The sequence below is a fragment of the Bos indicus x Bos taurus genome, chromosome 6 (assembly GCF_003369695.1).
Source record: "Bos indicus x Bos taurus breed Angus x Brahman F1 hybrid chromosome 6, Bos_hybrid_MaternalHap_v2.0, whole genome shotgun sequence".
Lineage (NCBI taxonomy): Eukaryota > Metazoa > Chordata > Mammalia > Artiodactyla > Bovidae > Bos > Bos indicus x Bos taurus.
Genome location: NC_040081.1, coordinates 116,822,480 through 116,849,541, shown reverse-complemented (window position 1 = coordinate 116,849,541; position 27,062 = coordinate 116,822,480). Strand labels below are relative to the sequence as shown.

Sequence of the window (27,062 nt, the reverse complement as noted above, 5' to 3'; positions counted from 1 at the left end):
TTCCAGCTCCACAATGTTCTGGAAAAGGCAAGACTGAAGACAAGTGAAGACATCGGTGGTTGCCAGGGTTTTGGGGTGGGGAGGGATGAATAGAGGCAGCACACGGGGGTCTTAGGGGTTGAAGCCCTTTCGTGTGACGCTGTGACAGTGAACACAGGCGTGCACTTGTCAACACCCTTAAAGCTACAACACAATGATGTGTCCATGTTGGCTCATCACCTGAGCCACGCTAACGTCGGATGTTAATGACGGGGACGGTCGGGGAGGGGGACTGGTGACTGAGAGTTCTCTGCACTTTCCCTTCAGTTATTCTGCAGACTCAAAACTGCTTTGAAAAGCAGTCTGTCGACCTGAATGTGTATGTGCGTCCGTGCTCAGTCGTGTTTGACTCTGACCCTGTGGGCTGTAGCCCGCCAGGCTGCTCTGTCCATGGGATTTCCCAGGCAGGAATACCGGAGTGGGTTGCCATTTCCTTCTCCAGGGGATCTTCCTCACCAAGGGATAGAACCTGAATCTCTTGTGTCTCCTGCATTGGCAGTGGATTCTTTACCATTGAGCCACCTGGGAAGCTCTAAATACATACGTATATGTACGTATACACATACATACACATATACATGAGAGAGAGAATGAAAAGGCAGCCCACTCTGGGAGAAAATATCTGATAATGCACTTGTATGTGGAATACAATGTGTATATATATATATATATATAGAAAAGTACATGAGCCCTGCACACTCTTCACAGCAATTTCCACACTCGTGAAGGAGCTGAAATGCTCTTTGTGACTTAGTCCTGGCTTACTTCAGGTGCACCTCCCAGTCTGAGGAAGTGGAAATCCCAGAAGTGGAATTACTGGATCCTATATTAATCCTCCTGGCATCTGGTCCCATCACTTCATGGCAGATAGATGGGGAAAAAGTGGAAACAGTGACAGATTTTATTTTCTTGGGCTCCAAAATCATTGCAGATGGTGACTGCAGCCATGAAAGTAAAAGATGTTTGCTCCTTGGAAGAAAGGAAAGGAAAGTGAAGTCGCTCAGTCGTGTCCGACGCTTTGCGACTCCATGGGCTGTAGCCTACCATGCTCCTCTGTCCATGGGATTTTCCAGGCAAGAGTACTGGTGTGGGTTGCCATTTCCTTCTCCAGAGGATCTTTCTGATCCAGGGATCAAACCTGGGTCTCCCGCATTGTAGGCAGACGCTTTACTGTCTGAGCCACCAGCTATGACAAATCTAGACAGCGTATTAAAAAGCAGACAACTCACTCCAGTATTCTTGTCTGAGAAATCCATGGACAGAGGAGCCTGGCATGATAATAAATATACATTGTAAGTATTAAAAAAAAAAAAGCAGAGACATCACTTTACCAACAAAGGTCTATATAGTCAAAGCTCTGGTTTTTCCAGTAGTATGTATAGATGTGAGAGTTGGACATAAAGAAGGCCGAGAGCTGAAAAATTGATGCTTTCGAACTGTGGTGCTGATGAAGACTCTTGAGAGTTCCTTGGACAGCAAGGAGATCCAACCAGTCAATCCTAAAGGAAATCAGCCCTAAATGTTCATTAGAAGGACTGAAGCTGAAGCTCCAATACTCTGGCCACCTGATGCAAAGAACCAGTTCACAGGAAAAGATCCTGATGTTGGGAAAGATTGAGGGCAAGAAGAGAAAGGGGCGACAGAGGATGAGATGGTTGGATGGCATCACTGACTCAGTGGACGTGAGTTTGAACAAACTTAGAGAATTAGTGAAGAATAGGAGCCTGGCATGCTGCAGTCCATGAGGTTGCAGAGTCAGACATGACTTGGTGACTGAACAACAACAATGTTAATTCTCTGTTTAAAATTTTGAGAAACCTCTGTCCTATTTTCTGCAACAGCTACACTGTGTATGTTCCCACCAGCAGTGCACTAAGCTGCTGTTTTCTCCAAGTTCTCACTAAAAGTCGCTGCTGTCCTTCATTTATCTGTGTGATAGCCATCCTAGGGGTGAATGTCTTGTGGTTTTGATTTGCTTTTCTCAGTACAATCAAATGATGTTGAACATCTTTTGATGTGTTTATTGGCTGATGGAATATCTTCTTTGGAGAAATGTCACATCCTTTGCCTGTTTTTTGAGTTGGGCTGTCTTTTTACTGCTGTAAACAGAACTCTATTTATATTTTGGATGCTAGATTCTTACCAGATACATAATATGCACATATTTTCTCCCATTCTGCGGGTTGTCTCTTTCTTCATAGTGGCCTTTAAACACCAAAGTCGCGGTTCTGACGAACTCCAGTTTATGATTGTTGTTGTTTGTGCTTTCGGTGTTACACTTAAGAATTCTTTGCAGAGTGTGAGGCCATGCAGATGTTCTCCACTGTCTTAGCTCTTACATTTAGGCATTCGATCCACTTTTAGTTAATTTTTGTATGTGGCATGAGGTAATACCCAAATTCATTCTTTTGTGTGTGGATATCCAGTTGTCTCAGCAATATTTGTTTAAAAGACTGTTCTTTCCCCATTGAATGGTCATGACACACTTATTGCAAGTCAGTGGAGTGTGAACATAATGGTTTACCTCTGATCTCTGAGTTCTCGTGCATTGATCTGTACGTCTGTCTTTACACTGTTACTGCACTGACTTGATTACCATAGCTTTGCACTGAGTGCTGAAATTGAGAAGTGTGAGTTCTCAGCGGTGTTCTTCTCAAGACTGTTTTGGCTGCTCCTTAAATACCCAAAGGTTCCTTACATTTCCATATGAATTTTCGGGTCAGCTTGTAAATTTCTAGTCAGCATCACTACCAACAAAGCTAGTGGAGGTGATGGAATTCCAGTTGAGCTATTTCAAATTCTAGAAGATGATGCTGTGAAAGTGCTGGACTCAATATACCAGCAAATTTGGAAAACTCAGCAGTGGCCACAGGACTGGAAAAGGTCAGTTTTCATTCCAATCCCAAAGAAAGGCAATGCCAAAGAATGCTCAAACTACTGCACAATTGCACTCATCTCACACGCTAGCCAAGTAATGCTCAAAATTCTCCAAGCCAGGCTTCAGCAATACGTGAACCGTGAACTTCCAGATGTTCAAGCTAGTTTTAGAAAAGGCAGAGGAACCAGAGATCAAATTGCCAACATCTGCTGGATCATCAAAAAAGCAAGAGAGTTCCAGAAAAACATTTATTTCTGCTTTATTGACTATGCCAAAGCCTTTGACTGTGTGGATCACAATAAACTGTGGAAAATTCTGAAAGAGATGGGAAAACCAGACCACCTGACCTGCCTCTTCAGAAACCTATATGCAGGTCAGGAAGCAACAGTTAGAACTGGACATGGAACAACAGACTGGTTCCAAATAGGAAAAGGAGTACGTCAAGGCTGTATATTGTCACCCTGCTTATTTAACTTCTATGCAGAGTATATCATGAGAAACACTGGGCTGGAAGAAGCACAAGCTGGAATCAAGATTGCCAGGAGAAATATCAATAACCTCAGATATACATATGATACCACCCTTATGGCAGAAAGTGAAGAGGAACTAAAAAGCCTCTTGATGAAAGTGAAAGTGGAGAATGAAAAAGTTGGCTTAAAGCTCAACATTCAGAAAACTAAGATCATGGCATCTGGTCCCATTACTTCATGGGAAATAGATGGGGAAACAGTAGAAACAGTGTCAGACTTTATTTTTTGGGCTCCAAAATCACTGGAGATGGTGATTGTAGCCATGAAATTAAAAGACGCTTACTCCTTGGAAGGAAAGTTATGACCAACCTAGATAGCATATTCAAAAGCAGAGACATTACTTTGCCAACAAAGGTCCGTCTAGTCAAGGCTATGGTTTTTCCAGTGGTCATGTATGGATGTGAAAGTTGGAGTGTGAAGAAAGCTGAATGCTGAAGAGTTGATGCTTTTGAACTGTGGTGTTGGAGAAGACTCTTGAGAGTCCCTTGGACTGCAAGGAGATCCAACCAGTCCATCCTAAAGGAGATCAATCTTGGGTGTTCTTTGGAAGGACTGATGCTAAAGCTGAAACTCCAGTACTTTGGCCACCTCACGCGAGGAGTTGACTCATTGGAAAAAACTCTGATGCTGGGAGGGATTGGGGGCAGGAGGAGAAGGGGACGACAGAGGATGAGATGGCTGGATGGCATCACCGACTCGATGGACATGAGTTTGGGTGAACTCCAGGAGTTGGTAATGGACAGGGAGGCCTAGCATGCTGCAATTCATGGGGTCGCAAAGAGTCAGACACGACTGAGCAACTGAACTGAACTGTAAATTTCTACGTGGAAGGCAGATGGAATTTGGAGAGGGATTGCGTTGAACCTGTAAGTAAATTTGGGAAGTATTGCCATCTTAACAATATTAAGTTCTCTAATCCTTCGACAGAGGATGTCTTCCATTTATTGGGGCCTTCTTTAATCTCAACCATGTTTTACATTCATTTAAAAAGTTTATTCCTGGGTATTTTTGATGTATTATAAATGCGGTTGCTTTCTTAAATGTGCTGTGGGTTGGTTATCAGTGGCGAGTGGAAATGCAGCTGCTCCATGCGTTGCCCTTGTTCCTGCAGCCTTGCTGGACTCATTCACTCTAACAGCTTCCTTGTGTGGGTTCCTTAGGGTTCTCTTTGTACAGCATCGCATCGTCTGCAGAGAAAGACGGTTTCTGTGTGCTTCTAGCTCATTCTCCTTGCTCAGCTGCCATGTCTGGAAGTCCCAGCACAACGTCGGGAGTAGAGGCCTTTGTCACGCCTCTGGTCTGAGATGGGACCGTTCCTCAGGGTTCTCACCATTGAGTATGATGTTTGCCCTTTATCAGGTTGATAAAGTTTCCTTACATTCCTATTTTGTCGAATAGTTTTTATCATGAAGAAGTGTTAGATTTTGTCAAATGCTTTTTCTGCATTAAGATGATGGTTTTGTCTTTTTTTCTATTAATATGGTGTTGCCTGGAATGAATCCCACTTGGCATGATATATAATTCTTTCTATGTGTTACAGAATTCCATTTGTTAACATTTTGTTGAGAATTTCTGTGTCTATATTTGATCTTTACTGACTTTCTGAATAAAATTTAATTGAAAACAACTTAAACATGCAAAAAGTGCAGGAAGCAATGTAACGGGCATCTGTCCCCAAAGCTGGCCCCAAAGAAGCCTACCACGGCCGGTCCTGCCTGTCAGACGCCCCTCCCTCCCACCTTCCCCTGCTCCGTCGCCCTCCCTTTTGTAAAGTAAAAGGATTCTGTTAGTGCCAGCTCCTCCCGCTGATGACAGGTGAAAACTCTGGGCAAAATATTAGAAGAAAACGTGCACAAAAGGCAACACGTTGAAAAGGGGGCTGGACCTTGAAGAGTGACGCACGCCTGAGGCTTCGGGGTTTCCCAGTCCTCCTTCTCTGGCTTGGACCCCAGGCCAGCTCCAGTAGTGGGCCAGGCAGTGAGGGCCGCTGTAGCCCGTTTTTCTGCCTGTAGGAACTATGGATGGGGCCCCGACAAGCGGGAGACCATGAGGGAGGGGCAAAGAGCGAGAATCATCCAAATGGTCTGGACAGGAACAAAGCTGGAGGACTCGAGCAGACATCAGGACTGACGTGAGGCTGCATGAAGGTAGTGTGATGCCGCAAAGGACGGGCGCCTCATCCCCGGCAGGATGGGCGCTCCCAGAGACACCCCGCGAATGTGTCTGTCAGTGTTTGACCAAGGTGCCTGCAAAGGCAGTTCAGTGGAGCAGGGACAGTCGTTTAAACAAAAAGTGTTGGCATAATCAGACATCCATCTGCAGGAAAGGGAAACTTGACTGTACTTTGCATGTTATATAAAACTCAAAATTGATCATCAGACCTCAAACTTTAAAACTTCTAGAAGAAAACAGAAAATCTCTGTGATCTTGGGTTCAGCATATCTAAAAATTGTTAGATATGACACCAAAAGAATAATCCATAAAAGAAAAAGTGGTAAGTTAGAGTTCATCAAAATTTAAAACTTATATTCTTCTAGGGACTTCCCTGATGGATAGGAATCCTCCTTGCAGCGCAGGGGACACAGGTTCAATCCCTGGTTTTGGATGATGCAATGAAGACTCGAGGCAGTCAAATAAATAAATATTTTAAAAAAGAAACTTACATCCTCCTGAAGATTGGTAAGAGAAGGAAAGGCAAGTCACAGATTTGGAGAAAATGTCTGCAAATTACACTTCTAACAAAGGACTTCTAACCACAATGTGGAAAGAATTGTCAAAATTCAACACGAATACAAATAATCCCCCAAAAAAGTGAACTGAAGACTCTAGCAGGCACAGAAGGTGCACGGGTGAAAAGTGGGAACGTGGGGACACTCAGCTGGTCAGTGTGAAGCACAGGTCGGACCACAGTGAATGGCATGTCTGTCAGCACAGCTAAGATTGAAAAGTCATCAAACTTATAAAGAGCCTCCAAACCCGGAGGGGAGCAGCTGCAGCGCTCACTGCGGTGGGCGTGCAAACCCCGTCAATGGTTTGGCAGTTTCCTGTAAAGCTGACGTAGCGGAGGGCCCAGCAGACCCCTCTGAGGCACCCGCCCCAGGAACACCGCGCCGGCTCAGACCCGTGCTTCTTTCAGGCTCCATCATGTCTGGGCCCCAGGCTCCGGAGCCGACACTCGAGGGGCAGGCAGACGCCTCCGCGGGCTCTCCAGACGAGGACGCGGCCGAGGGGATCCAGCACTCGCATCGTATGCTCAGCTTCAGCGACGCACTGCTGTCCATCATCGCCACCGTGATGGTCCGTGGGGGCCCCAGGCTGCTGAGGGGTGGGAGGGGCGGCCGGGCCAGCCCGAGTGCCAACACGGGCACCCAGGGAGCGGTTGGTGCACAGGGAGCATCCCTGGACCCGCGCTGTGTCTGTTGTAGATCCTGCCCGTGACCCACACAGAGATCTCCCCAGAGCAGGTACTTGGGAACGGTCTGCAGTGACAGCATGCAGGCGGGGCCCAGGAGGCTCAGCCCATGGGCTCAAGGCTGGGCTCCTGGCTGGGGGCACCTGGTTGGGGGGCTGGGGCCAGGCTGTCCGCCACCTCTCCCCCAGAGCCTGCCAGCCCCATCCTGGCTTGTGAATGAAGGCGGTGCCCTCGGGCTGAGCCCTGAGGAGACCTGAGAAGGGTGGGGGCACCTGGTGGTTGGCATGCACACTCCCCCCGCTCTGTGCCATGGCCCCTGGGGTGGCCCACCAAGCAGGTGCTGGGGAGCAGAGGGGCCAGCGTGTGAGCAGGGAGGAGAGTGGGAAAGCAGGTAAGGCCACGTTCGCATTGCTAGTCAGCTTGGAGCGTCTCCACCTGGTAAGTGAGACAGCGACACGTCCAGCCCCTCCAAGGCCAGCCCTGACCCGGGAGGGGACAAGTCCCTGGGCGTGTGCATGCCCAGGGCCGCACTCAGCCCCTCGTGGCCACTCTGGCGCTGGTCTGTGCAGGGCCAGCGTGGGGCCGCGGTCTGGCTCCAGCTTGGATGCTGCTGGGAATCTTCTCAGAGAGGTGGTGTCGTTGCTTCTCACGGAGTTTGAACGAGACCGAGATGCGGGTTGAGCCTGATGGCCTTGGCAAAGGGCCATGCGGCCTTCTCTGCTCCAGGGAGCCGCCTCCCCACAGGGGCCTACGGGCTGCGCTCAGGAAAGCCATGTGCCGCGGGGCCTGGGCGCTCTTGCTGCTCTGGAACCTTCTGGGGACTCCAGTGCCCCCGCTTTCAGAACAGGGAGGCAGGTGTTTATGGGAGATGCCGAAGGTGACGGGGACCTGTGGGCCTGGAGCGCCTTGCTGCTGACCGCCACGGGGAAGTCCCCAGTCTGCGTGCCGACTGGCCCGGAAGGGCTCTGAGCCAGACTGTGGCTGGGACAGTCCTTCAGGGCGGGTGCCGTGGGCTGGGGCGGGCTCCCTGTGGCTGGCAGCCGGCGCCAAGGAGAAGGCTCATTGAGACCACAGGACCCGGGGATCCAGAAACTAGGACTGCTCACATGGGCTCAGAGGACCTGCGGACAGGACGAGGCGTTGGTTTTGCGTCTGGATTTTCCAATGATGGTGATGCGTGAGCCCTCTCCTGTGCTGCCTGGCGTGCGGTCACACAGCCTCTCGCCAGGCCTCACACAGCCCCGGGACCACTCATCTGGCAATGCCATAACTCTCTGTGGCTGCCAGGCTCGTGGTCACGCTGCCAAGGTCCTGGGAGAGGCCTGAGGCCTTTCTGCCTCCAGAGCAGGCATTCCAGGGGGCTGCATGTCAGGAGGGGCCCCAGGGCCAGCCTGGACGAGGCTAAGCCTGGGTGTGTCCCAGGGCGCAGCGCTGTCCCAGGCAAATGGGGTCAGTGGGAGGCACTTCTGTTGCAGGAGTTTGACAAGAGTGTCCAGAGGCTCCTCGCCACCAGGATTGCCGTCTACCTGATGACCTTCCTCATTGTGACTGTGGCCTGGGCGGCCCACACGAGGTACAGCGGGCTGGGGCCTGTGCTCGGGAGGCAGCCAGTGGGATGTGCGCCCAGCGGGTGTGGCCTCGCCTGGCCCAGGGTCAGGCTGGGGGCGGGTGTGCACGGGTGGATGGCCGCCCCTCCCCACTCCCCACGGAGGCCTCTCGCACACCACTGCTTTCATGGGCACATTGCCACGGCAGCACACCCCAGGCCTGGATGATGACAGGGTGCTGGGCACAGCACTGAGGAAAAGCATCCTCAGGACCCCAGGGGAACTGGGCCCCGGAGCTGTGGTGATGAGCCCCACAGGCGGGGGGTCCAGGAGGCCCCCACACCCCAGGGGAGCAGGATCCCAGAGCTGTGGTGACGAGCCTCCATGGGCGGGGGGTGCAGGAGGCCCCCAGACCCCAGGGAAGCAGAATCCCAGAGCTGTGGTGACGAGCCCTCATGGGTGGGGGGTCCAGGAGGCCCAAGACCCCAGGGGAACTGGGCCCTAGAGCTGTGGTGATGAGCCCCCACAGGCAGGGTGTCCAGGAGGCCCCCAGACCGCAGGGGAACTGGGCCCTAGAGCTGTGATGATGAGCCCCCATGGGCAGAGTGTCCAGGAGGCCCCCAGACCCCAGGGGAGCAGGATCCCAGAGCTGTGGTGACAAGCCCTCATGGGCGGTGGGTCCAGGAGGCCCCAGACCCCAGGGGAACTGGGCCCTGGAGCTGTGGTGATGAGCCCCCACAGGCAAAGGGTCCAGGAGGCCCCCAGACCACAGGGGAACTGGGCCCCAGAGTTGTGGTGATGAGCCCCCATGGGCAGGGGGTCCAGGAGGCCCCCAGACCCCAGGGGAGCAGGGTCCCAGAGCTGTGGTGACGAGCCCCACAGGTGGGGTGTCCAGGAGGCCCCCAGACCCCAGGGGAACCGGGCCCCAGAGCTGTGGTGATGAGCCCCCATGGATAGGGGGTCCAGGAGGCCCCCAGACCCCAGGGGAGCAGGGTCCCAGAGCTGTGGTGACGAGCCCCACAGGTGGGGGGTCCAGGAGGCCCCCAGACCCCAGGGGAACCAGGCCCCGGGGCTGTGGTGATGAGCCCTACAGGCTGGGGGTCCAGGAGGCCCCCGGGGTGGAGACACCCCCCGCTGGGATGCTGGGGGCTCAAGAAGGTGAGCCTGCGAGGCAGCGGCATGCAGATTGCGAGTTTCTCGCGACACCGTCCTGCATGTGTGTCTCCAGCAGAGTGGGCATCTCTGGTGGGCACAGGTGACTCCTGTCAAGGCTTCGAGGGATCCCTCCCTGCCTCCTTATTCACAGAAAGTGAGGCAGCCCAGGGGCTGCCCGTCCCAGTCCTGCCGGGAGCCGCGCAGGCCGTGGGCACGGCCGGTGCCAGTCAGCCCAGCAGCGGCCTGTCTGGGGTTCAGCAGCGCCCCCACTCTCTGACGCAGGGGCCGCGGCCTGGGCTTCTGACTGAAAGAAGCACCTGGGCCCTCGGGCGCCCTGGGCCCTGGCCCAGCAGAGACCTCCCTGAGGGGAGCAGGCCGCATCCTCGGGGCTCTTCCCATCTCAGTGTGAAGCCATCGGGAGAGTGTCTGTGTCTCACGCCATCAGAGCCACATTTATTCACAGTGACTTCTGTTCTTTTCCTTGAATTGTTCAGGTTGTTCCAAGTTGTTGGGAAAATAGACGACACGCTTGCCCTGCTCAACCTGGTGAGTCTTTCCTTCGGTTCCTGGGTTAGAGCTCCACGCTCCAGGAGCCAGGGCCGGTGGTCAGCCCTGGGTGTGCAGGGCTGGCCCCACGGCCGCCCTCAGCCACACCCACTCCCTCCCAGGCCTGCATGATGACCATCACCTTCCTGCCGTTCACCGTGAGTCACAGGGGCTTCCGGCCCCACTTCCACCCCGGGCCCAGCCGCCCTCCACTGACCCCAGAACACGCCCTCCTAAAGCTCTCAGACTCGTGGGCAGTCGGCCTGGACCATGTGGTTGCAGAGGTTTCCGGGAGCCGGCCAGTTCCCGTCACGGGGCGTGGGTTGGGGTGGGGGTGGGGAGACGCCTGCCCAGCCCCCGGAGCCCCCGGCCTCCTGGCCGAGCTGGGCTCATCCCTGCAGGTGACCCACCATCTGCTCACCCAGCAGCTCCTGGATTCGGAGGGAGGGCCATGCTCTGAGCGCAGTGCGTCACAGAGGGTTGGGGTCTGGGGAGCCTTTATGAGCCTGAAAACCTTCAGCTTTAAAGGCTTCAAGCTTCGGCCCAAGGGCTCCTGTAGCAGAGACGCTCCCTTCCCTGATGGCTCCGCAGTGGCCCAGGCATGGCCCAGCAGACTCGCGGGGGCCCTGATATGGGTTTTTCTGGCTGCAGTTTTCCTTGATGGTGACCTTCCCCGAGGTGCCTCTGGGCATCTTCCTGTTCTGCATGTGTGTGATCGCCATTGGGGCCGTGCAGGTAGGATGCGTGCCTTCTGTGTCTCAGGGCACAGCTGTGGCATGGGCTCAGGCCCCACTGAGGGGCCTGTGCAGACCGTGGGCTCGGGCCCCGCTGAGGGGCCGTGCAGACCGCGGGCTCGGGCCCCGCTGAGGGGCCGTGCAGACCATGGGCTCGGGCCCCGCTGAGGGGCCGTGCACACTGTGGGCTCGGGCCCCGCTGAGGGGCTGTGCAGACCGTGTGCTCGAGCCGCCCGCTGAGGGGCCTGTGCAGACCACGGGCTCGGGCCACCTGCTGAGGGGCTGTGCAGACCGTACCTGCCAGGGCGCGCCTGCCCCAGGCACCCGCTTGGGGCCCGAGCCCCCATCCTGATGTGGACAGAGAATGAGATGGGGCCCGGCGCCCTCAGGCTGGGCTGAGACCCCACGCCCGCCCAAGCAGCGCGAGGGTCCCACTGCCCTCACCCCCGGCCCTCCTGTGGCGCCCGCGTGAGCCCACCTGTAGCTGCAGCATTTCCCACAGGCGCTGATCGTGCTCTACGCCTTCCACTTCCCGCACCTCCTAAGCCCCCAGATCGAGCGCTCTGCCCACCGCGGCCTCTACCGGCAGCGCGTCCTGGGCATCATCGTGCGGGGCCCCGCGCTCTGCCTGGCCGCCGCCGGCTTCTCCCTCTTCTTCTACCCCGCGGTGAGTCCAGCGCCTGCCCAGCGCCACCACAGCGCAAACCAGCGGGCCCGGGATGGTGGCCCTCTACACGCGTGTGGGGCTGTGACCCACTGAGAGAGGAAGTGTGGAAAGACCTTCCCGAGCCAGGAAGGACAGAAGTGGAGGAAAGGGAGCTGCAGGCACGGTGGGCTGGCCCCACAGAGTGCCGGGAGACGGAGCATAGGGAGACGCCTGATTCTGTCCTGGCTGAGCTGCAGCTGGAGACGCTTCACTTACACGGGTGGGAATATAAGCCCCACCAGCGGCGACTCAGGGCAGCTCCTGCCTTTACCTGCTCTCTGGTGAAGCAGAGTGAACCCTTAAACCCAAGCATCACAAGAAGTGTGAAGGAGTGCATTTTAACTGTCTAGTAAATGTTTCAAGAGAATTCCAAATTTAAAATAGACTAAAAATAAAATAAAATAGACTGGCAAGGGCCGCAGAGCCACAGCCTGGAGGGTGGAGCTGGGGGCTGGGCCCAGGGTCCAGGGTCAGGCCACGGGTGGGGCAGGGGAGATGACGTGTCCCCTCACCATGTGGGGGCTGCACCTCCCAGTGGCCCCCACTCCTGCTGGTCAGGGGCCAGGCGCAGTGACCCTGACCGTGGCCTTTAGTGGGCGCTCCCCATGGACAGGGCAGGCCAGCAGGGGTGAAGCTCAGAGACAGAGGGCAGGACTGGGGTTTGCAGTTTCCGCGCTGCAGGTCAGTCAGCCCCCGGCTTGGCTGGGCTCAGGCAGTGGAGGTTGTCGTGTGGAGGACAGAGGGCCCAGCCGGTGTGGAATGAGCAGCCTGGGTGAGGATCAGGCAGAGCGGAGGCCCCTGGGCGGGCACTGTGGGTGCCATGAGGCGCCTGGGCAGGGAGGTGACTGGACCCTTGCGTGGTAACAGCAAGGGGGGGTGGGCACTGGGCTGCCACAAAGCGGGGAGGGTCTTCGTGGGGCTGGGGCCCAGGTCACCCCTCCGCCATGTCCCACCTTCCTGCAGCGGGGGTCTGGCCCCTCATCCTCTCACCCGCTTGCCTGGGGCGCCTGCCCGTCACCACCTGGGAGAGCCCCCTGCCCAGCGCCCCCACAGCTCCCAGGAGCCCTCGGCCATCCTCCAGGCGTGCTCACCGCCCCCCGCCCCAATCCAGGATGCTGTCCTGGGCCCACCTTCTGGTCCCCACAGCTCCCCAGGAGCCCTCGGCCATCCTCCAGGCGTGCTCACCGCCCCCCGCCCCAATCCAGGATGCTGTCCTGGGGCCACCTTCTGGTCCCCACAGCTCCCCAGGAGCCCTCGGCCATCCTCCAGGTGTGCTCACCGCCCCCCCCCCCCCGATCCCGGATGCTGTCCTGGGCCCACCTTCCAGTCCCCACCACGGTCGCTGTGAGCCCTCGGCCATCCTCCCAGGCACTCACCGCACCACCCCCCCACCCCGATCCAGGATGCTGTCCTGGGCCCACCTTCCAGTTCCCAGCACGGTCACTTCCCTGGCCCATCATCCCCACCTCCGTCTGGCCCGTCTCCCCCAGTGCTGACGCTCGGGCCCAGGGCCTGCTCCTCCCATGGGCTAACACCCCTTGGCCCTGGGCAGCCCCCACCCCACACCCAGCTCAGGTTCCGCTCGGCCTGCTGTTTCACGCACACACACACACACGCCCTGATCCTGCCGTGGTCGTGCTCCCCCGGGCCCCAGCACTCCCCTGAAGCGCTCTCTCCGCACAGTCATACCTGCTGATGGCCATGGTCATTGTCCTGCCCCACGTGAGCAAGGCCGCTGGCTGGTGCAGAGCCCAGCTTGTGGGTAGGTGCCTGGTGGGACTGTCCCGGGGGGGTTCGGGGCTGCTGCCAGGGCCCGCGGAGCATGGGCTGGGCGTCCCTGCAGGGCCCCCTGCTGGCCCAAATCGCTGAGGGCTTGGCCACCCCTCCCCGGCCCGCCACAGGCCCCAGAGAGCCCCCGGCTCACAGCGTGGAGGTCTTCACCTTTGACCTGCACGAGCCGCTCAGCAAGGAGCGGGTGGAGGCCTTCAGTGACGGGGTCTACGCCATCGTGGCCACTCTGCTTATCCTGGACATCTGGTGAGAGCCGTGGGCCACCCTCCCAAGGGGCTCCCACCCGAGGGCCCCAGACAGGGCCGGTTACCCCCCGGAGCTGCGGGCGGCGGGCAACTGCGGCGGGCGGCGGGCAGCGGGCGGGCGGCCCCCAGCTTTCTGTCCCCTGCTCTGCCGCTTGGCCAGGCAGCCTCTGTGTCTGTCAGAGTTCCAGCCTCGGTTGTCGTATCTTCGTTTCTAAGTGTTTTATCTACTCCTTTTTGAAATCTTCCATCCTTTTTAAAGCCTTTTTTTGTTCCTTGGCCATATTTCAGTACATTCATATTTTATTAACATTTAAACACTCTGATTTTATGTTCTGTATCTGATCATGTGAAGTCTTGATGCTCCTAAGCTTCTCTGACTAGATTTTTCTTACTGTGACTTGTGAATTTTTAAAAATTAGGAGCAAATGTCCATGGGCACAAATCTCTGAGGCTCAGACTGAGGTTCTGCCCTGAGCCAGAGCCCTGCCCACCTCGTCCCTGCTGGGTGGCAGTGAGGGGCAGCTGTGGCTGGGCGCCCCATGGGTCAGGGTTCCTTTCTCCCCCTAGAGGCACAGCCTGAGAACCCAGACGGGGGTCCCCGGGAGCCCCCAGGCTCTGTCTCCTGCCCCCACCCACACCAGCGTGCATGTGGCCGCTGGGTTTGTCCAGGCTGTGGCTGTTGTCCACGACCTCCTGTGTGCCTGACTCTTCTTATAGTCAAGTTGGGCCCGGGCAAAGCCCCTAAGGCCTGCGGGGCCACGCCCCACGGATGGGTCCCTGCAGGGGGGTGGAGACCTCACAGCACCACCCTTGCATGCCAGAGGGGCTGCGGGCTTGGGGCCTGGTGGGCAGGGCTGCGGTCAGCCTAGACAACAAAGGCTGCGGCTGAACTTGAACTTCAGGTGAACAGCACTGCGTGTGTCAACACAGATCCGAAGAAGCTCCGCACGTGCTGTTCATTCATCTAAAGTTCGAGTGTGCGGGGGCGGCCGCGCTGACCGGATGCCGGAGGCGGGGCGCCCACAGATTGGTGTGTCTCTCCCCTCAGCGAGGACAACGTCCCGGACGCCAAGGACGTGAAGGAGAAGTTCCAGGGTAGCCTGGTGGCCGCGCTGGGCGAGTCTGGACCGCACTTCCTGGCCTACTTCGGCTCCTTCGCCACGGTGGGCCTGCTCTGGTTCGCCCACCACTCACTGTTCCTGCACATCCGCAGGGCCACGCAGCCCATGGGGCTGCTCAACACACTCTCGCTGGCCTTCGTGGGCGGCCTGCCCCTGGCCTACCAGCAGACGTCGGCCTTCACAAAGCAGCCCCGCGATGAGCTGGAGAGCGTGCGCATCAGCTGCGCCATCATCTTCCTGGCCAGCATCTTCCAGTTCGCCATCTGGACCACGGCGCTGCTGCAGGAGGGGGAGACGCTGCAGCCCTCGGCGCGCTTTGGGGGCCGCGAGCACGCGTTCATGTTCGCCAAGCTCGCCCTGTACCCCTGCGCCAGCCTGCTGGCCTTCGCCTGCACCTGCGTGCTGAGCAGCTTCAGCACGGCCATCTTCCACGCCATGCAGATCGCGGTGCCCTTCGCCTTCCTGCTGCTGCGGCTCCTGGTGCGCCTGGCGCTGGCCGGCCTGAGGGCCCTGCAGGGCCTGGTGGGGCCCGTGCTGGCGTGGCCGGCACCTGGGGCCGCAGACGAGGCCCAGTCCCCACTGCTCCCTGCCCCCTGCTAGCGCCGCCCCACCCCGCCCCGCCTCGAGGGCCTCGTGAAGACTCATGTTCTGCCTCGGACCCTCGGATTACTTCCACTTTGCAGAGAAGAGTCTCACGGCAGCTTCACTGTGTTGCCTGTGCCTGTTGTCTGCTCGAGCCAGCAGAGATGAGCCCCAGAGGGCTGGCAGGAGGCGGGGGCCCTGGGGCAGCGGGCCCAGGCCCTCCCAGGACTCAGTCCACACCCCAGTGCAAAGGCCCCAGCAGGCTGCCAGGGCACCCCCACGACTCGCCCCGGGCACAGCGACGCAGGAGACGGACAGCAGCAGGGCTGGATGCCCAGACTCTATTTGTCCAAAATATAAATTACAGTCACCTTCAAGGGGTAGATTACACACGAACGGGTGCAGAGCTCACACAGACTCAGACTCGTTTACACGCAGAGCACTCGTCCACCCGAACGACAGTGACAGTTCCCATCAGTCGGTGCGGCTGCAAAGCAAAAGCTGATTCCACCCCCGGACGCAGGCCTGAGGGACGCACGCCGGGCACTGGAGGCCCGCAGATCCTCGTGGTGCCCGTGTCCGGGTAGCTTTGGCATGAGCTTGGCGGGTATAGGGCTGGGCGGGGCCGTGTCTGAGGTCGAGGCCAGTGTCAGGGCAAGGCTGCCACCCAGGGTGAAGGCCTGGCAGAGCCAGTGCCAAGGCAGAGGGACCGAACAGTCAGAAGAGGGGCCTCCAGACCCTCCTTCACAGCCTCGGGGTCCCCAGGCAGCTGGGCCAGGCTCCTCCAGGGCCGAGACAGGGCTCGGAGCCGCTGAACTCTGGGGCTCTGAGTGACCCGCCTGGCAGCCCATCTGCGTCCCCTGTCTCCATGTGGAGAAGCACAGAGATGAGTCTGCTCGGTGGACACAAAACCCGCGTGCTGACTGCTAACACGTGGGGGGCGAGGCGCTTTCCCCAGCCGATTAAAACTCTCCCGCCGCATACTCGCCTCACTTCCTCAGGGGTCCCGGCCAGGCCAGCTCCTGTTGCCTCCCGGGCACCACACACCTCCTGGGGGCCTGGCCCACCCAGCTTCCTCAGGGCCTGCCTCTCCCAGCCCAGTCATGCCAGGGTCCCCGCAGAACTCCAGACTGGGCCAGCCAGACACCACGTGGCCAGGGAAGCCAGTGGCTGGGGTGTCCCGTGACTACGCTGGGCACCCCCAAGGCCCAGAGAGCCAGCTGCCCTGCAGGGGTGTCTCGGGTCACTGCTGAGGTCTGGTGCTGCCCAGATCAGGGGCCCAGAGGTGGCAGAGGGGCCCCAGGGGGTGCGTGTCCTCCAAGACAGCGACTTGGGCCCCAGGGAGCCCCGCACCACCCACCCAGCAGTCTCCACGTGGCATGGGGAAGAGACAGGAAGGCCAGAGGCTAGGGCTGTGGGCACATCTGTCCGCCGCTGACCACTGCTCCAGGACACACCTCTACTTGGGGTCCCCCTCAGGGGCCGGCGCCCCATCTGCTCGTGCATCCTTGGCGGGCCCCGCCTTCCTGGGCTTCTGCTTCGCCTTCCTGAGCATGTGGACCTGTCCCAGGGCACACAGGGGCTGTCACAACCCAGGCCACCTGGCCACAGGTCCCAGAGCTGCCACCACTGTCTCAGCCAGTTTTACAGAAGGGGACAGAGTGGTGGCTAAGGGCTGGCCGCCTTATCCGGCCCCGTGACCTCTCAGGGTCAGAGAAGAACCAGCCATGGCTGGACTGCCCACCAGCCACAAGCCCTGTTCCCAACCCACCCTGATGTACCTTAGGGCCTGCAGCTGAGATGATCAGGTGCCCGGGAGCCTGGACCCAGGGTTCACCATCCACCTGCACGGGCGTGGCCTTGAGGAGAGTGACGCGGAAGTAGGACCCCTGGGCAATGCGGATGCCCGAGCGCAGGCCGCTCTGGACCTGGCCCTGGTGGAGGGGGACCAGGCTCAGCGGGCCGCAGGCAGCACCGAGGGCCTGGTCTCCAGCCCCCACACTCCCCATGTGCACCTCCCGGGCCTGGTCTCCCGGTCCCTACGCTCCCAGGGTGCACACCCCGGGCCACTGTCTCCACGCCCCCACGCTCCCCGTGTACACACCCCGGGACCCGGTCTCCCGGTCCCCATGCTCCCTGTGCGCACACCCCGGGACCCGGTCTCAACCCCACACTCACCATGTGCACAACGCCCGTCACCCCCACCACCTCCAGCAGCCCGTCGTCCATGCGCGGCTTCTCGAACCTCGAGTCGCTGTCGGAACCCCACAGGTCGGCCCCTGAGCCCCAGCTGCATGAGAGGCAGGGGCACAGAGGTCAGAGGGAGGCTGGACAGGAGGGCGGGGGCCAGAGCCTGGGAGCCCTATGTGTGGGGGGCATGCAGGTCAGAAGGAGGTTGGGCAGGAGGGCAGGGGCCGCGTGGGCACCTGGGGATGTTGATGAAGATGAGCCCCTCGATGCTGGGCAGCTCCACCTCCTGCTGCTCCACCTGGAGCCGCAGGGCCCTGTGCAGGCTGCGGGAGTGGCTGATCTTCTGCAGCCCGACCCGCACATACACGCCCTTGTTGTGGAACCTGGCAGGGGACTCAGCGTCACAAGGGGCCCCAGCCCCCGGTCATAGCTGCTGAGCCCCCAGGAAGTTCCGGGCAGCCCGCACTGCCCTTGCACTAACCTGCTTGTGAACTTGCCGGGCTCCTCCTCCCGCGCCTGGTGGAAGTCCAGGCTCAGCTCTGCGTCGATGCCGATCCCACAGTAGTTACTCATCTGCACGATCTGAGGCCAGGACGTGTCTCCCTTGGCCCCTGTCGACCCCCAGGGGCTCCCAGCTTCCCGCAAGTCCAGCACCCATGACCCTGCTCTCAGCTGCCCATCCTGGGAACCGCACTCGCAGCGACACTGGGGCGTGGCCCGGATGAGGACAGACTGCCTCCCACAGGGCACCGCGCCCTCGCCCGGGGCATGCCGCTACCTTGGGGGGCTCTGCGTCTGCCTCGCTGTCCTCCCCACAGGCAGACTCGTGAGCGTCCAGCAGGATGGTCCAGCGGTCCACGAGCACAGCGTCCGCCTCGTCCACTGACAGCAGCACGGACAACGGGTCCTCCCCGCTGTAGCCCGCGCCCCAGCGCAGGACCCGGCCCAGGTCGTTCCCTGGGAACCACAGGACAGGCTGCCTCCACACCGGCCCGCGCGCCGGGCCCCCCGCCCCCGGCAGGCCGGCGACCCCACCTGTGCCCAGGGGCAGGATGGCTACAGCAGGCTCCGGGCAGGCCAGGTGGTGCCGCAGGTCCTCCAGGGCGGCGAGTACCCAGCCCACAGTGCCGTCCCCGCCGCACACCAGCACCCGGAAGCAGGGCACTCGGGAGAACACGTGGAACCTGGCGGCAGGGAGACAGGGCATGTCCGCCACCGCCACAGACCAGTGGGGCGCGGCCACCCCGGGGCAGGGGGGTGCCCACGAGGGTCCTGCCCCGCGCCTCCAGGTGTGCTCACCCAGGCAGCGGCCCCCCGTTGGTCAGCTCAAAGACCTGGTGAGGGTTGAGCAGCTTCCGGAAACTGCAGAGCAGGTCGCGGCCCTTGAGTCCTCCACTCCTGGGGTTCACAAACACGAGCAGGGGGCGGCAGTCTGGGGCCAGCTTCGTGTGCTGACAGATGCGGGCTGTGTCAGGGGCTGCGGGACAGCCCCTGGGGGAAGCCGGGCCTCCCCCAACCCACAGCCCACCCCCCACGCCTGTCTGGGGCCAGCCTTCCTTGGGAGGGAGGCCATGCGGCCACCCCCGGCAGTAGAGAGAACACCCACAGACCACTGGCCAACGGGCAGGGAAGGTGCCTGGAGCCCTGAACCGATGGCCATGGCGCCCCCTGCCATGTGTCTTCAGGCCCCACCCCCGCCTGGCCCACGGGCCCATGAGTCCAGGCAGAAAGCCCACCAGGACCCACCCGACAGTCAGGAGGGGCACATGGGCACAAAGGGCCACCCCACACCTCACCCCAGCGACAGGTGAAGGCCCTCCCCACACACGGCAGAAACAGCACTTGAGAGCACGGGTCCCCAGCTGGTGAGGGTGGGAGACTAGGGGCTCCACACGGTGGGGGAGGGGGGCTGGGGTCTCCACACGGTGGGGGAGGGGGGCTGGGGTCTCCACACGGTGGGGGAGGGGGGCTGGGGTCTCCACACGGTGGGGGAGGGGGGCTGGGGGTCTCCACAAGGTGGGGGAGGGGGGCTGGGGTCTCCACACGGTGGGGGAGGGGGGCTGGGGGTCTCCACAAGGTGGGGGAGGGGGGCTGGGGTCTCCACACGGTGGGGGAGGGGGCCTGGGGTCTCCACAAGGTGGGGGAGGGGGCCTGGGGTCTCCACACGGTGGGGGAGGGGGGCTGGGGGTCTCCACACGGTGGGGGAGGGGGCCTGGGGTCTCCACACGGTGGGGGAGGGGGGCTGGGGTCTCCACACGGTGGGGGAGGGGGGCTGGGGTCTCCACACGGTGGGGGAGGGGGGCTGGGGTCTCCACACGGTGGGGGAGGGGGGCTGGGGTCTCCACACGGTGGGGGAGGGGGGCTGGGGTCTCCACACGGTGGGGGAGGGGGGCTGGGGTCTCCACACGGTGCGGGTGCGGGGCTGGGGCCCCCGCCACAGGGGCTGCTGGGTGACGAGGGACAGACAAGCACAGACACCGTGGGCAGTGAGGGCACTCGGCTCTGCCGTGGCTCGAGGCCGTGGGTGCACTGAGAGCACGTGTGAGCCCCTGGACAGGGCGGCCTGCGGGCAGCACTCACCTGCTCGCCGGGGCAGGCAGCTGCCAGGGGAGAGGGCCAGCAGGACCCACCTGTCTCTGGCCACAGTGCAGGCGGAGGATCCCCAGGAGGGCCTGCGATCTCCACGCCCTTGTCTGGACGGTTGGCCAGGGCAGCAGAGACCAAAAGGTGTGGCCCCCCAGCCACAGCCTGAACTCTTTGTGCTGTAATTCTGCCTGACCTGAGCTAGGTCGGGGGCCACAGACACCCTTGGTGATGGGAGGTGCCCCTGGCAGCCAGCAGGGCTGAGGACCAGAGGTGGACCAGGGCACAGGGCAGAGGGCAGGGTCCGGGGCCCTGCTGGGACTTCAGGACAGCACCACCTACTGAGGAGGCCCAGGGTTCGAGCAGGGTCCGGGGGCCTCCAGGGCAGGGCGAGCGGGGCCAGGGCCCACGACCGCACCAGGGCTGCCCGCTCAGTCACACACGTGACAGCCTGAGAATATGCGCCCTGCAGGGCCGGCCAGCCGGGGTCAGGTCAGACCTCAGCTCCTCCAGAGGAGTGAGCTGGCCTTGCAGCAGACATTTGGACTTTGCTCCAACGGCCCAAGATAAAGACAAACCACATGGGAGCCACACCCCCAGGCCCGCCTTGGCGCCACTCACCAGCACCTCCGGGAGCACCAGGGCAGTCAGTGGCCGGCCACGCACAGCTGTGTCCCTGATCAGCATGTACAGCCGCTCGGCCTCTGCAAAGCATGCCACGTCCAGCACCACGGCACCTGTGGCGGGTGGGCGGTGAGCTCGGGTGCCTGTCTGAAGGTCCCGGCCCCCACAGTGTCTTGGGCCAGGGCCCCAGCTGCAGGGGAGTGACCCCAGTTCTGACCACACCTACTTTGGGCCAGCCTGTCCCAAGGCACACATGACTCCTTCCCCTGGGGGAGGCCTTCAAGGATGGCTAGGCTCAGAGACGGGAGATGCTGGGTGGACGGAGCAAGGCTACTGGAGGTGGGGTGGGGCAGACACACCTCAGGGCCCACGGAGCCATGGAGGGTGCTGGGAGCTGCTGTTGGCCCCCAGGGGGGGAAACATGCGCCACGACACTGTCCTGCTGGGGAGATCTAAAGTTTCCCAGGATAAACGCTGGAACCCGAGCAAGACAGGCTGTGGCGAGAATGTTCTCCGCACCTCAGTCACGTTTTAGCAAAAGCCTCACAGCTGGCAGCCAGGAAACAAACACCAAGGTTCCCCTACCCCGGGGCCCCCAACAAGGTGCAGCCAGAGGGCGGGTCTGCCCCCGCCTGCTCTGGGGGTGACCTTGACCAGACCTGGCCTCGGTCTGCATCCGCGGTGGCTCACCTTGGGCGGAATACACGTGGCTCACGGTCACCAGGGCAGCTGCAAAGATGGGGGGACTGTGACTGGACGCCGGAGACCCGCCCCCAGGGCCTGCAGCCACCCAGCCTCCCAGACCAGAGAGAAGCTCTCTCTCCCAGAAGTGCCGCCTACTTCAGGCACCGGGCAGCCCCAGGGCCCAGATCAGGAGGCTCAGAAACCCTCCAGGGGAAGTAACAGGCCCTGGGCCTCAGACGTGAGGACAGAGATCCTCTTGTCAGGAACCATTCTGGCACGTGACTGGGGGAGCGGGGAGCAGGAGGGCCCCCCTCAGGGCTCCTGGCCTGCCCCCAGGGAGACAGTCCAGGCAGGCGCACCTTTGCTGGTAACGGCCTCATCCAGCAACCTGCGGTACTCCTGGGGGGACAGGCCTGGCGGCAGACCGCCCACAAACAGAGAGACGCGCGGGGCCGGCACTCTGCTCTCAGCCACGTAGAACCGCGTCTGGCTCATCTGCCGCAGGGACGTCTGCAGGGAGGGGACGCTGAGCGGAGCACCAGGGACACCCCCCACTTCTCCCACAGGGGCCAAAGGGGAGACGTCCTGGGCCAAGAGCCCCCAGAACAGGGGAGGACAGGAGAGGAGGGACACACGGGGACGTCGGGAGGGGAGGCACTGTGGGCCAGGATGGCCAGCTGCCGGCCAGCGCGGACTTGGTGTCCTCAGGGCAGGCTCCCCCTCTACAAGGGACAGGCCATGCCCCAAGGCTAGCGGCTCCCCGGGAGCCAGTGGCCGCACCCACTGACCTGCCGGATCTCACGAAGCCGGTCAAGCAAGGGCTCCTCGTCCGCCAGCACCGTGCGCTGGACTGCGGGGTTGAGACGCCACCGTTAGCCCCAGGCACCCAGGTGTCCTGGAGCCCCTGGGCAGACGCGGTCAGGGCGTGGGCTACAGCTCCCCCCTCACCTTGTCTGCTGCCCATGAGCACCTCCACCAGCTGGAAGCCCTCGGCCCCCTCGGCCTGCGGGGGTACATTTCAGGGTATCAGGCCTGGATGGGACCCTGCCACCCCAAGACTTTGGCAGGGAGGGCACATGGGTGGGGTGGGGCGGGCACACACCTGCCGTCCGAGCAGCGGGAGGACCTCCAGCACCACGCTGCGGGCAGTGCTCTGCGGGGTCACACGGATGGACACGTAGGCCACACCCACCCTGCAGGGGACACGCTCAGGAGCTGCGGAGGCAAAGCCCACACTCCTTCCCCCCTACCCGCCACGGCCCTGCTGGGACCTGGTCTCACTTGAGCCAGGCCGGGTAGATCTTCAGGATCTCCTGGGTGCGGGGCAGAGCACGGAGGACCCAGGCCTCGGGAGCCGCTCTGCCGCCCTCCTCCTCAGCGGGCCCAGCGCTCCAGACCCTTCCCGCGGCCGCGGTGTCGCCAAGCTGCACAGGCGTGGGGAGTGCCTGCAGCTGGAAGCCCTGAGGGTCCTCGGAGATGTAGTAAGCCCGCAGAGCCGCCTCCTGTGAGAGGGGAGCAAAGGTAGGGCCTGCTGGGGCCAGGCCTGTGGGTGCCCGCGGTCCCCCACAGCCGGGCGCCCTCTTACCAGCACCTCCTGGCTCCGGGCCAGGCGCGGGACCGTGACTGCACGGAAGTGGTTTCGCTGCATCGCGTCGCTGCCGTCAAAGATCTTCAGAGTCTGCTTGCCTGGGCCGCAGGGGAGTGCGTGCAAGTCCGTGGAGTGAGGGCCGGTCGGGGGAGTCGGGCTCGGGGTGTGGGAGCGGGGGCAGCCAAGGGGCACTTACCGGACTCAGGCGTCCCCACCTCTCGGCCCGGGCCAGCGGGGACGCTGCCGTCGGCGCTGTCCTCCCCGTCCCCTGCGGGAAGGTCACAGCCGGCCTCAGTCAGGGCCCGGCCCCGCGCCGGCCACCCCTCCCCGCCGCCCCACTCACCGGGCTCCGGCGCCGCGCTCTCGGGGATCCGAAAGCAGTGCATCTTGCTGAAGTTTCGGGACAGGAGGCGCACGCACGCGGGGGGCAAGACCAGGGTGCGCAGGCGCCCGAAAGTGCACTCGGGGGCGAGCGCCGCGGAGCAGACCGAGTGGGCCTGCAGGGAAGCGGGTGCGGCTCGAGCGCGGGGCTCCGACGCAGAAGGCCAGGCGGACCCACACCGAGTGCCCCCAACCAGAGACCTGAGTCTACCCTGTACCCTCAAAGGCCGGAAGGCAGCACGATCCAGACGAGCTGTGCCCAAGACCCAGACCCCCGCGCGCCAGCCCCGCCCCGCAGAGGCCACGCCCCGCGCGCCCACCTGGATGCCGCACCACTCGCAGCGCACGCCGGCCGGCACGTCCGAGGAGCCGCAAGTCTTCCGACAGAGCTCGCAACGCGCGCCGGACGGCAAGGTCCCCTCCCGCCAGTGGTGGAGGTGCGCGTCCTACGGAGAGCGCCGTCAGCGGCTCCTCAGGCCGCGCTCCCCGGCCTCCCCCAGGCCCCGCGCACTCACGTGATCGCGGTGCCCGTCCTGGTGGCACTGGCGGCAGTCGCTGCAGGCGAAGGGCACACAGTCGGGGTGAACGTGCAGCTCACACACTGAGGGGCGGGCAGGGTTAGGGGGCCTCTGGTCGCTGCCCACCGACCCTGCCCGCCCCCTGCTCGGGCCCGGGTCTGCCCCTCCCCGGACCTCACTTTCCTGAATGTTTGGGGGCCCGTGATGAGAGACACGAACCACCCCCCAACCCCCACCCGCGGCAGGATGGGAACCAGCTTCTCTGCGTCTCTCCCGCCCAGCCCACCTCTGCACGCAGGGGGCGGCCCTGCGATGCCCCGCACCCACCTCCCCGCCCCCCACCCCAGACCTGCGGCCCCACCGCATGGGGGCGGGGCCGCCCGGGCCGCAGAGCCCAGGCCCCTGGAGCGGGGCCAAGCGGGAGGCTGGCGGTACCTTCGCAGCGGAGGCCCGGCGCCTCCAGGCCCTTCCGGCACACGGAGCAGAACCTGCGCTTGTAGAGCCCCCGGGGGCCGAAGCAGTGGGCCACCGGGACCTGGGAGGGACAGAGCTTGGCCTCAGCCTGGGTCCCCAGGCCCCCCTTCCTCTGCCCAGGGAGCTGCCATCACCAGCCCTGGCCCCTCAGTCCTCCCGAGCCCTGCTGACGGAGTGCTGTGTGTGCCTCTGGGCCCCTCTATGCTCCCAGGGGATCCTGCTGGGGACCACCCGGCATGCCGACTCCTCCGTTCCTTGTGCGGGACTGACTGGGGCAGCCCCAGGGTGTGACCTCAGACAGCCCCTTCTGCAGCTCAGGCCCAGCTGTTCTGGCCCAGGCCTGACCCAGCTGCACAGGTGCTGGCCACCCCCAGGCCTGTTCCCCTTGCTGATACATTTGGGGCCAGCTGGATGGAGTACAGGCCGAGGGAAGCCCAGCCACAGGCTGCTGGGTACCAAGAACCCGGGAGAAGACAGGGTCAGAGCCCTGGGGAAGGGAGGCCCCCTGCTGCCCTGGGAGGGGCTGGGGACAGGGATGCAGTGCGAGGGGGCACTCCCAGCCCAGCCCCCACCACAGGAGCTGGGCCCCCAGATCCTCTGCGCCCTCCCCCCAAAGGTTCGGCTGCTGAGCTCCATACGCACGCGGACCAGGCTGGGAGCCACGCTCGTGCAGGGGGTCTTCACGTGCTTCAGGCACTTCTCATGGGACATGAAGTTGCAAACTGTGGGAACGAGAGCCCTGTGAGTTGGCCCCTGTCCTGCCCAGGAATCAAGAGACTCCAGGGCTTGGCATGCGGGAGGGAGGCCGCGCCAGGGCAGACAGCTTATCACAGTGGGCCCACCCTCGCACCTTCCCAGACCTTCCTGAGCCTAAGCCCTGGCCATCAGGGTAGGGAGAGAGCGTGGAAACAGCCTGGTCCTCGGCCCCACCCCCGAGAGCTGAGTGAGGAGCAGCTTGGTGGCTCTGGCCATCTGGGATGACCATGTGCTCTCGTGTCCTGAGCGGGCCCTGTCCACCCCCCACCCCCACCCCCGACTCACAGAGGCCCAGCTCCTTCCAGTCTCTACTGGCAGTGGGTAGACAGGCAGGGACTTGGTCAGCTCCTGCATCTCTGCCTGCCCCTAGACCAGCTTCTCCAGGGACACCCTTCTCTCGCTCCCCACAACTGCATACACCCCTAATTACCCCTCCCACACACGAGGTGCCTGCCCAGACCAGAGCTAGTCTGACGGACCAGGATGCCCTGCCCAGAGAGGTAGATGGCCCAGAGGCTCCAGGGCGTGAGCTGTGCTCACAAGGCCCACAGAGGCAGCAAAGGGGCACCCTCCCTCCTGGGGAGGCATGCAGCAGGGTGAGGGCCCGCCTGGCACAGCCTCGGAAGGCGGCAGCTCTGGACAGGTGGCGCTCAGCTTCCTCCTCTGGCCTACAGAGAGAGCCCCTGCCCCTCACACATCCTGGGTGCTCCCTGGCAGGGGAAGGTGCTCTTCCTCCCACACCCTTGCCAGGCCTCTCTGCGTGCCGAGGTCACCAGCTCACCCTCTGGAGCTGGGGAGAGTGTCTACACATCACCCCCATTTCCCTTACGTAAGCTCCTTCATGCCTCAGACCTAGCACCCACTGGCAGGAGGTCCTACCTCTGAGGGGGACCGGCTACTTCCCTGGCAGGTCCTCCACCCAGACCCAGCCTAGCCTCCTCAGCACACCAGGCCCCAGGCCCCTCAGTCCCCAGAGCCACGGGCCTGTCTCCCTGGGCAGGGCAGAGGCGCCCCGCCCCGTCCCGTCCCCTGCTGAGACGCGTGTGTCAGCCGCCCAGGAGCCGGGAGGACGGAGCGCCTCCCCGCCCGACCAGGCTCGCTTGGCGGCTGGGCTGGGGCCCTGTCGGGGCACGTCACACTCGGGGTGGCAGGCCTGGCCCAGCTCCCTGGGAGTCTGAACCCGGGCAGCCCTGTGGGCAGCAGCACACACCCAGGAGAGAGCAGACCAGCAGCAGCCCTGGGGAGCCAGTGGCCCAGGCCAGACCTGCTTGGCCACGCTGCTGGCCCTTGCACCTGCCCAGGGTTGGCTGGCCTCCTCCCCAGTCACTGCACCGGCCCTGCGCGGCTGCCGCGCTCTTCCCTCACCAGGTTACAACCCAGGTGAGGACGCCCAGGGAGCGGTTCTTTCCCTCATCGTCCTGGGGAGGGGCCGCGGCCGCTTGACGCCCCCAGACCCCGCAAGGAGCTGGTCTTCATAGCCTCTGCAGGGAAGTCTGGGCCTGGCAAGCTCCTGCCCCGAGGGCAAGGGGCTCTGTCCCGGGGAGGCCCCTGCTGGAAGTGCAGAGAGCAGGGGGTGGGGTCCGCGGTGGGGTCTCGGGCGCTCACCGTCACACAGGATGCCGGCAAGCCCCCAGATGAAATCGGAGCAGAGGTGGCAGAAGGTGGGCTTGGTAAGCGTCACCTTCCTGAAGCTGTGACTCGGCGCGGCGGGCCCTGGGGGCCTGGAGCCCGACCGCTCCGGCCCCGACCCCGGCCCGGACCCCGGCCCCGATCTCGAGCGGCTTCCGGCGCCCAGCTCCGGGCTGGAGGTCGGGCTGCCAGGGCGCGGGGAGCCGCCGCCAAGCCAGCCTCGGGCCCCGGGCTCGGCCGCCGCCGCCATCCCCAGCCAGGGCGGCCCGAGCCCCGGCGGCGGACGACTGCGGGCTGCGCGCTGTGGGCAACCGGGGCTGCCGTCCCCGCGGTCCCCGCGGTCCCCGCG

General features: G+C 62.2%; 2 protein-coding genes across 7 annotated transcripts in view; one reads left to right on the top strand and one right to left on the bottom strand.

Moving 5' to 3' along the window:
• The window catches only part of TMEM175 (transmembrane protein 175), a 21,223-nt gene extending 4,956 nt beyond the window's left edge, over positions 1-16,267 (top strand). Inside the window, exons 2-11 of one of the 6 annotated variants that reach the window (XM_027545267.1) lie at positions 6,584-6,744; positions 6,873-6,911; positions 8,335-8,432; positions 10,056-10,107; positions 10,230-10,265; positions 10,759-10,842; positions 11,344-11,508; positions 13,231-13,309; positions 13,449-13,584; positions 14,632-16,267. In XM_027545267.1, the coding sequence (XP_027401068.1) occupies positions 6,592-6,744; positions 6,873-6,911; positions 8,335-8,432; positions 10,056-10,107; positions 10,230-10,265; positions 10,759-10,842; positions 11,344-11,508; positions 13,231-13,309; positions 13,449-13,584; positions 14,632-15,304 (1,515 nt within the window). In that variant the 5' untranslated portion in view covers positions 6,584-6,591 and the 3' untranslated portion in view covers positions 15,305-16,267. The remainder of the gene's footprint in view (positions 1-6,583; positions 6,745-6,872; positions 6,912-8,334; positions 8,433-10,055; positions 10,108-10,229; positions 10,266-10,758; positions 10,843-11,343; positions 11,509-13,230; positions 13,310-13,448; positions 13,585-14,631) is intronic. The other 5 variants (XM_027545268.1, XM_027545269.1, XM_027545270.1 and 2 more) reach the window with 5 other exon arrangements.
• Positions 15,614-27,062, bottom strand: DGKQ (diacylglycerol kinase theta). Its single transcript, XM_027545266.1, has 23 exons — positions 26,690-27,062; positions 24,971-25,050; positions 24,290-24,389; positions 23,852-23,937; positions 23,657-23,782; positions 23,299-23,452; positions 23,152-23,223; positions 22,953-23,053; positions 22,649-22,869; positions 22,470-22,560; positions 22,316-22,370; positions 22,156-22,217; positions 21,727-21,877; positions 21,374-21,412; positions 20,681-20,796; positions 18,776-18,927; positions 18,512-18,660; positions 18,255-18,433; positions 17,958-18,058; positions 17,713-17,859; positions 17,465-17,576; positions 17,068-17,220; positions 15,614-16,847 (listed from the first exon to the last, which is right to left on the bottom strand). The coding sequence occupies exons 1-23, from the start codon at positions 26,961-26,963 to the stop codon at positions 16,746-16,748; spliced, it is 2,823 nt and encodes a 940-aa protein (XP_027401067.1). The 5' UTR covers positions 26,964-27,062; the 3' UTR covers positions 15,614-16,745.

What these genes read in the sequence shown, in the direction of transcription:
- DGKQ (XM_027545266.1), bottom strand. Translation starts at nt 26,963, where the DNA reads ATGGCGGCGGCGGCCGAGCCCGGGGCCCGAGGCTGGCTTGGCGGCGGC. An exon ending in TGCCGGCATCCTGTGTGACG is followed by an intron (nt 25,051 to 26,689) that starts GTGAGCGCCCGA and finishes TCGTTCCCACAG; the next exon opens with TTTGCAACTTCATGTCCCAT. An exon ending in GGCTTCGTGAGATCCGGCAG is followed by an intron (nt 21,878 to 22,155) that starts GTCAGTGGGTGC and finishes CCCTCCCTGCAG; the next exon opens with ACGTCCCTGCGGCAGATGAG.